The following is a 15,700-nucleotide window of genomic DNA, read 5'->3' as shown; positions in this document are numbered from 1 at the left end:
TCACGACTACAAGAAGTTCAGATGGATCATGGGAAAGGCCTTACCTGTGGAGTAAGACTGAGCTCAGGTGAGCGCTCACTATCCGAGCTGTTGGTGCGTTCGCTGGGAGGTTTGGACAGCTGCCTCTCTTTTCTAGGGGTCCCTCGCTTGTGCTTAGGAGTGTGACCACCTTCCAGCCTGGAGACAATTGACAGTAACATGACATACAGCAGCTTGGCACACATAATGTGCTAATAATGTAAATAAAGTTTGAAATTGCAAGTGAAGTAAGTGAGCATCAAAGACTCTCATGTCTCTTATGACATACTGTGTCAGGTGCAAAAACATACATACAGCAACTGAAAAAATGCCATGAACTAGTAGCTGCTGAAGCTGCTGTGCATGAAAGAAACTCCTGCTTCTCCTCTTTTAGTCCATCTAACCAGCAATTATTTATAATTTTATCATTATTTTAATCTTTTTTATGCCAAGCTACCACATGTACTGACCTTCGGGAAGACATGGTCTGGCTGCTGCTTTTCTGTGGAGTTCTTGGTCTCTCTGCCACAGACACGGTGATACTAGGGGTTCCCTCTCCACCAACATCCACCTCATTCAGCTCCTACAACACCAACTACACATTAACTACCAGCCATGTCACAATACGTGAAGCATACATCTATTAGATGCAAACTCCTTAAAGAGCTGAACAAAAAAAAGTAGCAGAGGGGAAGACAAAATAATACAGTGACAAAAAAACAGGAGATAGAACACATGCAGTCAAACGTTTACATACACTTGTATGGAATGTAAATGTCATGCTAGTCTAGGGATGTAAAACAACTTGTTTTTTTGAGTGAATTATTAAAACATAAAATAAGATTAAAAGTTAATTGTTAGCTCTCTTTGAACAAAATAACTCTGGATCTTGAACTGGTTTAGTTCAGGCTTCTTAGAACCTTGGTTCTACTCAAAGAACCGAACTATGTTTGAACCAGTTTTTAATGAAACCAAAGATCCAAGGATGCGCCATCAACGGAGGGTGCTGCACAATATACAATGGCAGTAAACAACAGCACAACTGGACATGCTCACGGACGTCGTCATGATTTGTGCTAAAAAACTCAAATTCTTTGGTTCCAGACGGAAACCAACATTCCCAGTTCAGAACCCATTTCATTGTGGTGAAAATGCACCAAACAGCTTAAGATTAGGTATGTCATTCCACATTGTTCTAAATGTTTTTTTTTTCTATTTATTTATGCATTTTCTCCCTTTTTCTCTCGATTTAGCATAGTCAATTTGTCTTCTGCTGCTCTGGATCCCTGATTGTGTTCGAGGAGGGTATATTGCTGCTCATGCGTCCTAGCAGACCCCTTCTTTTATGCCCATGCTTCAGTGGATTCATACATGAGGCTCATCCACTTTCTGCACAGGTGCCTCGGTCTGCTAACCAGGGTCCTTGCACAGCGTTTGACCCACTTAGTCTGGTCATTTCCCCAACCAGCAGACAGTTGCCAATTGTGCCTGCTAGATGATGCCCAGCTGACTGGTAGCAGAGCCGAGATTCGAACCGGAGTGTTCAGAATCTCTGAGCTGCATTTGTTTTTTAAAACTATGACACTGCTGGGTCAAAAATATACATACAGCAACTCAGACTATTAATTTGCAGCGTAGAATGTTTGAATGTCCTTAAACCTTATTGCATGGTCTCCTTATTTCTTGTAAGTGACTATCATTGACTGCAACTGCTAAACTTTCAGTGCCCATATTAATTGAGCTAGATTGATGGCACCTATTAAAAAACTGAAACAATAGCTCTTCTCACCAAAAGTGAGGTAGAAAATCCAATCTGTCACTTTATGCTAAGAGAAAATTGTCTGGATGGTTAGATGTAATCCAAAACTTAAAAATGCTTCCTTCAGCATAAGATGACCCTTTGAGTTTTCTATTCAATAGTATATGTACTTTAAGACATAATGGTGCATTCAAACTAGCCCTATTTACATGAGCAAAGAAGCCAACTAAAATTCATAAAAGACATTCCAATCAGTGAAATGATTTAGTTGCAGAAATAATTCAAGACTGCATAACATAACTTTCAAGTGTATGAAAACCTTTGAGCTTAACTTTATTAGTGACAAACAAAAGTACTGGTCCCACCACTGTCTCGGTCTCGGAAAAGGGATCCTCTAGGTATGCACTACTGGAACGCCGAATTCTACTAAATGCAGTCAGTTCTGTCTGCTGCAGAGGACAGATTCAGAAAGAACAAAAGGATGAGAGAGAGAGAGAGAGAGAGAGAGAGAGAGAGAGAGAGAGAGAGAGAGAGAGAGAGAGAGAGAGAGATGAAGTGGAAAGACATTAAATTAGTGTGTACTGTCCTTGCCTCTTCTTGGTAGTGACAAGAAGCTGCTACAGATGCTGCTTAAATTAGTAATGCTGCAGTAATTTGCATATACTTTACAGACCCAAATTTAATCCATGTGCAGTTTGTTGATATTTTAAAATTTTTACTATTAAAGAAATTAAAACATTAAAAGAGAGATTTGCTTCATTATCATCAGTGTTAGACTCACAGGACTTAGAGTGTCTCTGCCCAAACTGTATCTGCTGTTTAAACTGCCAAACTCTGTCTGAGAGTTGGACTGAGACATGGCTTCAAAGAAGGGCCTAGACACAAAAAAACACACACAATGTAACAAAACCGTTTAAAAAAAGAGAGTAAAATAATTGTTGATTATATTTAGCAAAGACAGTCCTGTATTGCTATGGATTGCTATACAAATGGGGCAAACAAGTATTTAACCACTTATGTGTTTCTAATTTAATATATATTAAATGCGTAATGGGGGCGGCACAATGTCTCGGTGGGTAGCACTGTCGCCTCACAGCAACAGATTCGATCCCCAGGTGGGGTGGTCCGGGTCCTTTCTGTGCGGAGTTTGCATGTTCTCCTCGTGTCTGCATGGGTTACCTCCAGGAGCTCCGGTTTCCTCCCACAGCCCAAAAACATGCAGTCAGGTTAATTGGATACACTGAATTGCCCTATAGGTGAATGGGTGTGTGTATGTGTATGTGTGTATGTGTGTGTGTGTGTGCCCTGCGATTTTGGCTATGCCAAAAAGGAGGGAGAGGGTGAGGCCACATAATGGATTGAAGTAAAACATTAAATAAAAACAACTAAAACATCTTGCGCAATACATGGAAACTGTGAAGCCAAATTGGCCGCTCTCTGCTGAGCCAAATACTCCCTGCAGTTCCTGGACACAAGGGTTGAAATGGGTTCTAAAGCTAAGGTCTAAACCACATTAATTAAATAATCCAAAGGTTATATGAGAATTGAATAACACTGTTGTTTAACTAACTGGTTATTTATCTGTTTTAGTCCAGTTTTCTTTGTGTTTAAATGCCTAAAGGGCAACCAGAAGGGGGAAATATTATGATTATATCGCAAACAAATTGGATCTATTGATGCCTGCTAAACTGCATGTATGAATAATGAATGCCATACGGGAGTTTGGGCTTTGGCATGCTGAGGACACTGTCATTCTCCTCCATGTCTGGTCCACTATCACTGTGGTTGTACATCTCCAAACTGTTATACAGCTCATCCAGATCTTCCTCCACATCCTGAATCTGGTCCTGTGAAACATGCTCCAGACCAAACCCCACCTACACACATCAAACAAGAAAGACAAAACATGTTCATAAAACAGGTCTTCAAGAGAACTAAGTGTACTATAGTATTGTTTTTACAAAGATGGTTCATGCAGTGGTGTAATTTTCTGCATCCTTGCTTATGTGTGACAGCACATTGTTTAGTCCCCAGGCAAAACAAGACTTCACACTTAACTGACACATTATCTGAAGACTTTTAGCCATGTGAGCCTACGTCCATGGTTATGACAGAACATCTAAGTGTTTTCCTGGTAGCGTTCCAAATCGTTTCCCATGTGCATACTATACTAGACATACTATATTACAGCTGTGCTTGACAAAACAGAGCATTATACTTGAGTACTTATATGTATGTGGCTTTACCTCATCAGAAACCTTGAACCTTTTCAGCAGCGCCACAAACTTTTGCTTAATGTTGGGCTGCTGAGGATAAAACACAAATAGACAGAAAACCAGGAATTAAGAATTCACAAAAGCAAATCCACACAAGCATTAAGCTGTACAAGAGCATGCAGCAAAAATAGCAGCGAGCAGAGGAGGAGGAGGAACAGTCAGAATCCTCAGAGAACTCACACAATCACTATATCACCAAGTTGGCATATAAATCAAACCAGCTAATCAAAACTTACAGTATGTATCAATGCATATAAAGCTCACAGCTTGAGAAATTGAGTGCATATTGATTTCCTTCTAATGTCTTAAAATGTTAGTGTTGACAAATGACAGTTTGTTTTGTTTTATTAGGATTTTAACAATTTTGTATCTCCAATTCACCTCACTGGCATGTCTTTGGACTGTGGCAGGAAATCGGAGCACCTGGAGGACACCTACACAGACACGGGGAGAACATGCAAACTACACACAGAAAGGACCTGGACCGCCCCACCAGAGGATCGAACCCAGGACCTTCTTGCTGTGAGGCGACAGTGCTACCCACTTAGCCACCGTGCCACCCTGACTAATGACAGAAAGGCTGGTATCATTTTGACATTGAAGACAATTGTCCTCGTGTGCCTAATGTTAATGTTACTTTATTAGCTCTCCAGGTTCCATACAATAACACTAAACTACAACTACCAAAAAAAATTTGGAACTCATGGTACCGGAACTCTTGGTAAAGACTGCTGTGGGAACCAAACACTGATGGATGATAAGAAGCGGCTGCAGATTGGACACGTGGCGAATCCGGCTTTCCTTGATCAGATTGCGGGTTGGACAAGTGAGGTGAATTCACAACTGGAAACTGATAATGACTAGATTGGGAAATAAAGGGGAGGAAATCCAGAAATAAAATATTTTAAGATTTTACTAAGGAATAAGAAGGATGGTTAGAGAAGCAAAAACTCCAAGTATTATGGTTTGAAATTTGCAGAAGATTGTAAAATTTGAGGTCACCAAGTTTTAAAATTTACAATATGCTATTAAGAAGACCTCAGAAAAAATGTGAACATGCATTTTTTTTTTTTTTTTTTTTCATTTTCTCCCCATTGTCTCCCACTGCTGAGAGATACCAGATTGCATCCAAGGAGAGCACGTCGCTATACACGCCTCTTCCGACACGTGCACAGCCCTCCTCTTCTCGCCCATGCACTCTGCACAGGCGTCTCTTCTGCCAATCAGGGTCCTTACACAGCGTATGAAGACCCACCCACACATAGTCTGGCCCCCACCCTGCAGATACGGTGGCCAATTAGTATCTGCTGCAGGCACTGACAATTATGCCCACCAGATGGCGCCCGGCCGACCAAAATATCCCGCTGCGCCACCTGGGCACCTGTTAAAATGTTTTAATAATAACGATTTCAATAATTTTATTAGTTCCTCTTATAAACAATGTTTTTACTACATTACAGCTGAACATTTGATTCTTCATCAAACACTTTTCCCAACCAATCCCAGACCTTACTGAACATACTCTGTAAAAAGGCCATCAGTAACCTCAGGCTACCCCACACACACAGAGTTCTGATTCCCAGAATTGAAGCTAGTTTGTGGAACTGGAGCACTTCAGTAGAGGAGTAAAAACTAGAATAGGGCTAAAGGGCATGTTTCACAAGCTGTTGCAGTTGCTAGTCTTGGTTAAAATTAGAATAAAGGACAAAAAAGCTTATAGAAAATGAACATCTAGACTAGAAAATGAACATCTATACAGCAATCTGAATTAGTAACTCACGTTAGCTCTAGTGATAGAAGTGGCAGAGGTGAGTTTACGCCGAGGCTTCTTCTTCCTTACTTCATCTTCATCATCATAAAGATACTGCCAAGAACACATCATTATGAAGACGGGTTTTAACCCCAACAGTAAATTCATAATTTCACAACAGTCACTTTAAACCAGTAAATCAATGTAACAATAATTAGTTTAATAAATATTCCTTTGTACACATTGATGGCCACAGATGGCAGAGCTACACTGACCTGTCCATGGAGGGGGTCATCACTGCCCTCCTGCTCAGATGAGTAGCTCTCTTCATCTTCTTCAGAGTAGTTATCAATGTCAGGAGAGCGATCTATGAGCAGAGAAGGTAAAAGTTTACAGGACATTTACGCAATAATAATAATAAAATGCATTGGAAACCTGTTGCGTAAAAAACATTTCTGTACCCACTGATTTCCAGTCAGGGTTTACACAATTTAATAGGCGATTCCAAAATTTGGATCTGATCTGATGTGTCACACACTCTACAGTGAACAAGCCTTTACACATTTAATACACAATCAATGTAATATTCTAAGAAATATATATGCTTCATGGACAAAAGTACTGGGACACCCCTTTCTAATGATTGAATTTACGTGTTTCAGCCACAACAATTGCTAACAGGTGCAATAAAGTTTGGTTTAAAGAAACTACAGTGGCCTGCACAGAGTCCTGACCTCAGCCCCACTGAACAGCTTTGGAATGAACTGGAATATCCATTGAGGCTTTCTTGACCAACATCAGTGCACAGACATACAAAAGCTCTTTGGACTGAATGGGCACAAAATCCCACAGACATACTTTAAAGTCTTGTAAGAATCCTTCTCACAAGTGGCTGTTGTTATAGCTGAAAATTTTACATAGATATCACTCAATTTTAACACTATTTATTTTTGAAATGGGATGTCCAACAAGCCCATGGTCAGGTCTGCAAACCATGGTATTTCACAATGGGTGTCCAAACCTTTGCATAGGACTGTAAGATTTTATTTATTTACCAGAAAGCTTGTTTTTTGTTCCCTCTGGGTCTATAGGCTGACTGGACATAGAGTAGACCCTGATCTCAGCCACAGGCACAGCTATGTCCTTCACTGAAGTGTGTAAGCCCAGCACCTGAGCACCTTCAGTTGGATGCTGCATCACCTTTTGAATAGAAAGACAAGAAGTACAGATTAATCAAAAAGACGACAACCATGTGTTTACACCAGCAGCATCATGGTACAACACACACTGCTGCACTGGATCCACTTCTAACAGAACAATACACACTATCATATCATATCATACCATGATAGTATCACTGCAGTGCTGAGAATGGTCCACCACCAAAAAAAACCATCTGGTCAGAGTGTGTCTAGCAACAGATGCGCAGTCAGTAAACTTATACCCACAATGTTACTCTATAGGGTAGATATAGCTTATAAAAATATTAATAAATGCACATGCACAATATGGCAAAAACTATGTGGACACCTCTCCTAATGACTGATTTTAGCTTTTCCCGCCACATCAGTTGCTAACAAGTGTATAAAATTAAAATAATGTAAATGATATGCTATTAACAGTTTCCCTTTCTCAGCATGATTATACTCATAGCACAAAGCAGGCTCTATAACAACAGCTGTGTCTAGCTGTGTGCAAAGGAGCTCCAGTTGGCTACACAGAGCCCTGGTCTCAACCCAACTGAACACTGAATGAATTAAACTTGAACTGTTAGCCAGGCTTTTTTTTAACATCAATGCTTGGCCTTACTGACTCTAATGACTGAATGGACACAAATTTCCATAGACACAGGTCTTGTAGAAAGGCTTCCTGGAAAAGAGGATGATAGTAAAGCTACAAAGAAAAGAGGGAGCAATTCAATATAAATGGCCATGGTTTTGGAATGGGCTGTCCAACAAGTTCATGGTCAGGTGTACCTAATAAAGTGCTCGATGAGTATATTATGTTTTGATAATGTAGTAAATACAGTATGTTAATTTCTATTTATTTCAATAGTTGTCGTAATGAGTTGTTATATGGCTTACCTCTGCCATGTTAATCAGGCCCAGTGCTAACGTCTTGTAGCCCAGAATCATTCGGTTCTTGTACCTTTTCCTTCTCTGGAGCATGATCTGCAGCCTGTTAGCATCTCTCTTCAGAAAGTGTGGATACTTTTGGAAAAAAAGGTTGAAATATTAATATAAAAATGTATGCAAAAAGCACAAAGAATTTAGAATAGGAAGAACTGATATGAATGATGTCACAATATGTTTTGAAACGATGACATTTAACACAACATTTTATACTGTGACTTAGTCTGTATAAAACACAGACCTAGACTGCAGGCATACAGTTAAGAAGTTTACGTTCAGTTATCAGTAAACTGTTACTCGCATTAGTCCTGGGATTTCATTGATTTCTGTAAGTAAAGTTTGAGCTCATTTTAAAGGTTTATTCTGGGTTTTCTAAAGGTTTAAAAATCTATTGGGTCAAAATTAAACATCTAGAACATGTAATCTGTCCCATAGCTCATTTTACCTCAACTACCAGCTTTTAATAACTATTAACAAGCTTCGAACACAACACTGGATAGACATTTGACCAATTATAATAATTACACTGATCTCACACACATACACACTAGCAAACCTGTAAAGAGAACGTCAGCTGTAAATCCGTTTCGGTGAGTCCAGGAGATGAAAGGGCGATTTCATTGGAGCGTAAAATACGTTTTGATCCCTGTGAGGTGAAACATTAAGTAAGTCAAGAGTTGGTGCATTAAGATCTGAGAGTGAAGTACAATCCTATTTGGACAGAGGAAAGAAATTTAGGATTTACCTGAAGTTTGACAGCAATAACCACAGAAGTCAGGTCTCGATCAAGCTCTTTCAACATCACTAGTTTCTTCAGCGTTAGACTGAGGAGCCTGAGAATGAGGTTAGTTTTGAATGAGTTGCAGCCCAATGTATGGTACACTATATGAGCAGAAGTATTTAGACACCATTCTTTTTTTTTCTTTTTTTTTTCTCCCAATCTAGTCACATCCAATTACCCAATTTGTACTATTACCTCCACTGCTGGAGACCTCTATTCCTAATCTAGGACAGCCACACCTGTCACATGCCCCCCTGACATGTGTGCAGTACAGACTGCTTCTTTTTGAGGTGAGTTTACATAGCGTATGCACTAAGAGTCATGCACTGTTCTCTAATATTCCCTGTTTCATTGTGCAGGAACTATCAGCCCACAGAGGTCGTAATTGCAGCAGTTATGAGAAACTCTCTCTGGCAATTCTGCCCACGGGTGATCCAATCAATGTCCATAGTCACCCAGCCTTCCGACAGCAGAGCTGAGATTCAAACTCATAAGTTCAAGATGTCAGCTCTGGTGTGCTAGTGTGTTTTTACTGATGCACCAATTATATATAATAAATTGTGTTTTCTTCTAAATAGAGTAAAATGTTTCTTGAAGCGACTAGTTAAAAAGCTTAAGGTTAATGTCCATGGTTTTCTTCAACATGCACGTTTGATTTAGATGTTTTTTGACTAACATACCCCCCTCCAGCATGTGAAAAGCCACCAACTACTTTTTTACACCACTCAGCAAGAGATTTTATTTGAGATCTAATATGTACCAAGGTATTCTGTATTTCTCTTTTTTTTTTTTTACTATTTTACCTCTTTTTTACCCAATCCTGTCATGACCAATTGGAGCTCGTCTCTCTAGGCACTGCTGGCACCCCCACCCCGATCTGGAATGACAAAGGCTGTCATGCTTCTCACATGGCTGCCACTTCTTTTCACCTGCCAGGTAGGTGAAAAGTGTCTCATAGAGTGCAGTATTGCCTGCGTAGCTCCGCCTCCTGTGCAGGTGCCTCAACCTGTCAGCAGAGGTTGTACTGGCCCAACAACAAGCCTTCCCCCAACAAACACACCGCCAATCATGTGTCTGTGCAGCTGCCCAATCAGCATATAGCAGAACTGAAAAATTCTACATTTTTACTACAAATAAAGTTTATTCTGTGGATGTGAATGTATTAATCAGTTTTAATCTTTACAGTTCAGTATGGGTTTTACAACAAGTTATCTCAGTTCCATCTTAATCAACAGCATTGCAATTTAGACTAATTATGTCTCAGAAAAACAGTTAACAATGGCGGCATCTTTAGCAATGATCATGCATGTTTTACTAAAATACAGGTCTAACTCACTTACACTTCTGCCCCTCTCCATTAGAGTGAAACAGGAGAGCCAGAAAGCCACACTGCAGAGCAATAATCCAATTAGGAGGAGACATTTCATCCTTCCAAAAGCACAGCACAGGGAGAGAAAGTTTGTTTGTTTTTTTCTGCAGTTTGTTTGATGTTACCTATTGTCCATTGCTGAGCACCCAGGGCGCAAGTCAGCCAGCTGTTTTTCCAGTCTTGTAATACACTTGATTAAGTCAAAATTTGTAAAAAAATAAAAATAAAAAATAAAAATAAAAAATAAAAAAGTTATATTTATTCACAGTTTGTCCAGATAATTTTGCTTTATTTATTAGTATTATTAGTAGAAGCAGTATTACAAATGCATTTATTTGCGCCCAGGTGGCGCAACAGGATGTTTCACTACCTCACAAGCACCGAGATTCTGATCTCCTCAGTTTGAAACTTGGCGTTGCCACCAGTTGACTGGGCGCCATCTAGCGGGCACAATTGGCAGTGCCTGCAGGGAGGGAATGATCGGAGTATGTGGGCGGGGTCTTCAAACGCTGTGTAAAGACTGAAGCGTGAGCAGCTATTTACCCTTCTCAACTGCAAAATATCGGGGATCCCCAGCAGTGGAAGACAAATTGACTACACTAAATTGGAAGTATATATGCATTTATTTCATTTCATTTATTGCATTGAATTCGAGTCCTGGGGATTCGAATCCTGGATCCCAGCAGTTGCTGGCTAGTGTAAATCAATGCGGCACCAGAGTTACATTTGTACATTGATGACATATGAACATCACTAGTAAAATCTGGAATCACAGTGGTGTAGATTAAAAACATTAATGTGGATGCTGCAAAGCAACATGGGTCTTGTGGATCTAGACCTGACTAGACTCTCAATGACCTATACTAGCTTAATGACCCCTATGTGTAAGTGAGTTGTAGCCACTGTAACCACAACCAGAATGAAGCAGTAAACAAAAAACAATGAATTATTAAGGTTGAAAGAACATAAAAGCCATTACTGGGTGCCTTGACCAGGGCAATTATTTACAATGAGCCCTGACCTGAACCACACTGGATGGGTGTAGGGAGTTTTATCCAGGGGTTACTTATCCAGGGGCCTTGCATCAAGTGATTTTGGGAGATACCACACCCACTTTGCCTATATCAGCCAACCTGAATGTTTTTGGGAGATGAAAAGAAACAGGTTTTATTTATATACACAAAGATATTCCAGCACTTTTGACTTCTATTGTGTTGTGCAGAAAGATGAGTCCACATTACAGAACATAAATTATTCATCTGGCCTGCTTTTATCTAAAGTGAGGCACATAGATTGTTTGCTAAACAGGATTTTTGAAACACTGCATCGTTAAGTGGTTCAGTCGGTTTCAGATTGCAATGGTTTTCAAGTGTACCGAATGATATGTACATGTGGGTGGTGCTGATTGGTCAGGAATAGCTCAAGGGCATTACACACTTTAATGTTGACAGAGCTTTTAGTTTTAGTGTCATTGTGAATGATTTGCACGAGTCCTATTTTAATAGATCAGTACAATATTGGTGTCTCCATGCTTAAATGAAGGTCCACTGTATTTGTTCCTTGCTGTTATTTTGGTCCATATTTGTAAGAGTCTTTTACTTCTTATTTACTTTTAATAATGTTGTGGTTCACTATCAGCTACAGCAGAGTCTGTATTTTCCTGTTTACAGTACTTCTCTTTATCTCACATTTTCCACAGTCCACAGCCTACACGGCTGGAACCCCTTTGGTGTGGACCAAAGTAAAAATATGCTGTAATGAGCAAAAACTGAACCAGTGGTACAACAAGGTTCTTCTGGGGAAAAAAAAACTACTTTTAACAGTGATAAAATGTCAAATCAATGTCTTTCCATAGACAAATGAGGTGTTTTAAAGCATGACAGAGTTATGTTGTGGGGAAAAACACTGTTGTTTTAAGTTCAGAAGAGAGAATTATAGCTTTAGTTGATACAAGGTGAAGTATAGCAGCAAATTGTAAAATACCAGGCATTTTAAAAGGTCGTCCTCCATATTTTCAATTGTAAACAGATTATGGTAGAGTAAAAGGCTTTTGGTTACATGTCAGTAATATGACTATAAGGAGAAATGTAAACAATTCAACAATCCGTGTTTTTTTTATGGTGCCACCATGAGTGTTAATTCGCATAAAACACCAATATTATGGGATCAATAAAAATTTAACTGGGCCCAAGATACAGGCCCCAGTGTGATTCAAGCTTCCTTGCACTGCCAGTAAATATGCCACTGAACCAAATCAAAATAATGAAACTAAACCAAACAAACCACTGTTATCTTCCAAAATATTAAAAGATTTGGTCAAAACTACACACTACTTTACTACAGGTTGTTAGTATTGTGACGACTTAAGATATGTTGCATTTATTATGAATTTAATTTAGGTGATTAATACACATCTATTTTATAATTTTAAAGTGTAAAAGCTCCATCATTTATGATTTCAAAGATATAAATACAAAAATATATTTGAACTGCTATTGTTACCGCAAATGTCTGGCTGCAGTTGTTGTTACTAAAATGACACAATTTAGCAGTTAGGTTTGAGGGATAATTATTTTTTCCTACACAGGCCAGTTGGCCTTTCAACAATGAATAAAACGATTATTTAAAATTGTAATTTGCGTTTTCTTAGGTTGTCTTTTTCTTATATTGAAGTGTTTACACTTAGTGACCAGAGACAATTTGGTTAAAAAATCTGGAGTGTGATGCTTTTGTAAAAGCCACCACCAACAACAATTGGACAGCATATGATGTTTATGTCTGATCAAATACTTATTGACTACACAGACTTTATTCCTCAAATGACTTACCATACAAAGTATATACTTTACTAGTTGCTTTTACTTTATTTTTTTGCTCGAGTTATTTTAAAATAAATAACATGCCCACTAATATACCAAGATCTCCACTCAGATGCTAAAGGTGCTGATTAATAGGGCCAAAATAAAGGAATTTTCTTGCATTTTGTGCACATTTTATGACATGAACAAATATCACCCAGTCTGCTGTGGAATGGGGCCAACATTTAACAGGTATCATGCCATACAGAAATTTTATGAGAACATATGAGAAACTGCTAGACTGCAGCAGAATATGGTACAGTGTAATTTATTACAGTTCAGCCAAGTGTATTAGTAACAGTGAGACAGGTTTAAGGGCAACAGTCGCTATAGGCTTTAAACAATTAGATTTGCCTCAAACCCATTTAGGAGAAAAAACTGGAATAAACAATGTTAAAACTTATCTAGATGGGGAAGAACTCAACCCCCTTTCAGGTCAAAATATTATGAACACATTTACACTCATCTGTAAATTGTTGATGTATATGTTTTCCCCATGTCAGCTAAATTTGCTAGGATTCAACAGGCGACTGGTTGTAACTTTGAGCATTGAATCTCTGGACATCCTACTGGCAGATTTGTAATAAATTTGTTGGCTTTTGGGCACAGTCTTCACCTTTGAAAACAGTCCACACAATCCTGATAACACTGAGGTCAGGACAAGAATGTAAAGTTATTGTTTTAGCTTAATTTAAACATTTCAAAAACATTGTTGGCTTAACCTCCTGTCTAATAGATTGATGTTGGGCTTCCTTTATCATTCAATGATTTGTCTTCTATGCAGTCCACCAGTAAGAAAACTGCCCCAGAGCCTCATAATAAAACCACCATGCTTGACAGAAGGCACAGTCTTGTTTGGCTTAAATGCTTCTCCTTTTCCTCTAAACATACCTCTGATCCATATGGCCAAATGACTTTATCTTTGTTTTGTCTGATGACGGGGTTTTTATCCAGAAGACATTTTGTGTGTCCATGTAATAAGCAACGAACTTCAGTACAGCTTAAAGGTGATGGTTTTGAATCAAGGCCATCTTTCTTGCACATAGTTGCTTGCTTTACAGTAAACAGTGTCACCTTGGTTTCAGCACCTTCCTATTCATGTCAGACCTGTTTTGGTGGTTTGCGTATTGCATCTGACCATCCTGACAAATTCTTCTAAGCATAAGGAGACAATTAGGCTTTTCTTTTCAACCTTTCCATAAACTAACAACTTCCGGACAAGTGTTCCTACAGATACTGCTGAGAAATGGTTCCAGGAAACCATTTCTGACTTGGAAAATCAATTATCTGCTTTCTGTGATCTGCAAAAAAATTCCTAGTCCTTTCTTTAGTAGTTAGTTTAATGGTTGCGGCCAAACTAGCCCTATTTAACTGTTCACAGAGAAGTAATCAGGATTTTTTTGGGCAAACTTAAGTGACATTATAGAACTTTTAACAACACCGGGCGGTGCAAAGGCTCAGTGGGTAGCACTGTAGCCTCACAGCAAGAAGGTCCTGGGTTCGATCCCCAGGTGGGGCGGTCCAGGTCCTTTCTGTGTGGAGGCTGCATGTTCTCCCTGTGTCTGTGTGGGTTTCCACCGGGAGTTCCGGTTTCCTCCAACAGTCCAAAGATGAGCAAGTGAGGTGAATAAGAGATACTAAATTGTCCATGACTGTTTGACATTAAACTTGTGAACTGATGAATCTTGAACTACCTGTCCTGTCATGAATGTAACCAAAGTGTGTAAAACATGACGTCTATTAGGATTTTTATTCATTAAAATTCAAGTAACTGCAGCTTAGTTTTTTATGATATAATAAATACACAATGATGTCATTGGCTCAGCTTATTTCTATTTTTTTCTCAAATAGGATTAAAATGACATACAATGCAATCTAGTCAATGCTCTGGAATGAAACTAGCTTTTTAACTGCCCACTGTGACTGTTCAGCTTTAAAGTGTCACATGGCAGCACTGGTGCCACAGTAACAGTTCCCACAGACAGAGAAATAAGCAGGTACCTGGGCACACAGCTGGGAGATGAGCGGTCTATTTCCCACGTCGCGAACAAATTCATCTGCACCGGCCGGACTGATGAAATGGAGAGCGACTTTTGCGGCTGCAGGTGGGGAGACTGAACTCCGCTTCGCTGAAGTGCTGCTCGCTCCGACATGCTGAACTGTTCCTGAGACGCTAACAGTAACGCATCAGTAATGTTACTGACCGATCCGCGTCCACTTCTGCGCTGCGTGTGTCACAAGACGCGTCTCTCTCTCTCTCCTGCACCTCCTTCTCCGCAACAGCGCGCATTGTACAAACTCCAGTGTTTATTAGTGCAGCGCAATAATCCGACCCGACCGCAGGTACTCTCTCACTGCATTCCACCAACTACCTGTTCCCGCTGTGAAATGTGCAGCTTTTATTAACAGGAAGGGCGATTTTGGTGCTGGCGATCTAACACAGCGCCACCTGTGGTTTGCATTGCGTTTCTCATGCGGAGATCTAACTTCCTCACGCTAATGAAGCGCATTCCATCTCATTTCGAGTCATATTATTTGACTCGGTTCCTTAATTAAATTGGCTCCCAAATGACTCTTCGTTCAGTGGCATTGGTTCAGTATACATTATCTACATTTTCTAAACTGCTTCATCCTGGTCAGGGGCAGGGTGGGTCCTGTGTCACCCAGAAACTCAGGATCCATTGCAGGTCATTCCACAATTACTTACACCGATCAGCCATAACATTAAAACCACACTCACTGTCCATTTTATCAGCT

The 15,700-nt window shown here is 39.6% G+C and overlaps 1 protein-coding gene across 1 annotated transcript in view; it reads right to left on the bottom strand.

Moving 5' to 3' along the window:
- The window catches only part of pacs1a (phosphofurin acidic cluster sorting protein 1a), a 28,707-nt gene extending 13,396 nt beyond the window's left edge, over window positions 1-15,311 (bottom strand). The window contains exons 1-13 of the mRNA XM_063011036.1: window positions 14,945-15,311; window positions 8,681-8,768; window positions 8,492-8,581; window positions 7,888-8,013; window positions 6,859-7,003; window positions 6,079-6,170; window positions 5,834-5,917; window positions 4,024-4,080; window positions 3,494-3,654; window positions 2,559-2,652; window positions 2,143-2,226; window positions 489-601; window positions 45-177 (exon numbers count right to left, since the gene is read on the bottom strand). Coding sequence (XP_062867106.1) covers window positions 45-177; window positions 489-601; window positions 2,143-2,226; window positions 2,559-2,652; window positions 3,494-3,654; window positions 4,024-4,080; window positions 5,834-5,917; window positions 6,079-6,170; window positions 6,859-7,003; window positions 7,888-8,013; window positions 8,492-8,581; window positions 8,681-8,768; window positions 14,945-15,096 — 1,419 coding nt within the window. The 5' untranslated portion in view covers window positions 15,097-15,311. The remainder of the gene's footprint in view (window positions 1-44; window positions 178-488; window positions 602-2,142; window positions 2,227-2,558; window positions 2,653-3,493; window positions 3,655-4,023; window positions 4,081-5,833; window positions 5,918-6,078; window positions 6,171-6,858; window positions 7,004-7,887; window positions 8,014-8,491; window positions 8,582-8,680; window positions 8,769-14,944) is intronic.
- Window positions 15,312-15,700: the final 389 nt, after the last annotated feature.

The sequence above is a fragment of the Trichomycterus rosablanca genome, chromosome 16, assembly GCF_030014385.1.
Source record: "Trichomycterus rosablanca isolate fTriRos1 chromosome 16, fTriRos1.hap1, whole genome shotgun sequence".
Lineage (NCBI taxonomy): Eukaryota > Metazoa > Chordata > Actinopteri > Siluriformes > Trichomycteridae > Trichomycterus > Trichomycterus rosablanca.
This window is presented reverse-complemented; position numbering and strand designations above follow the sequence as displayed.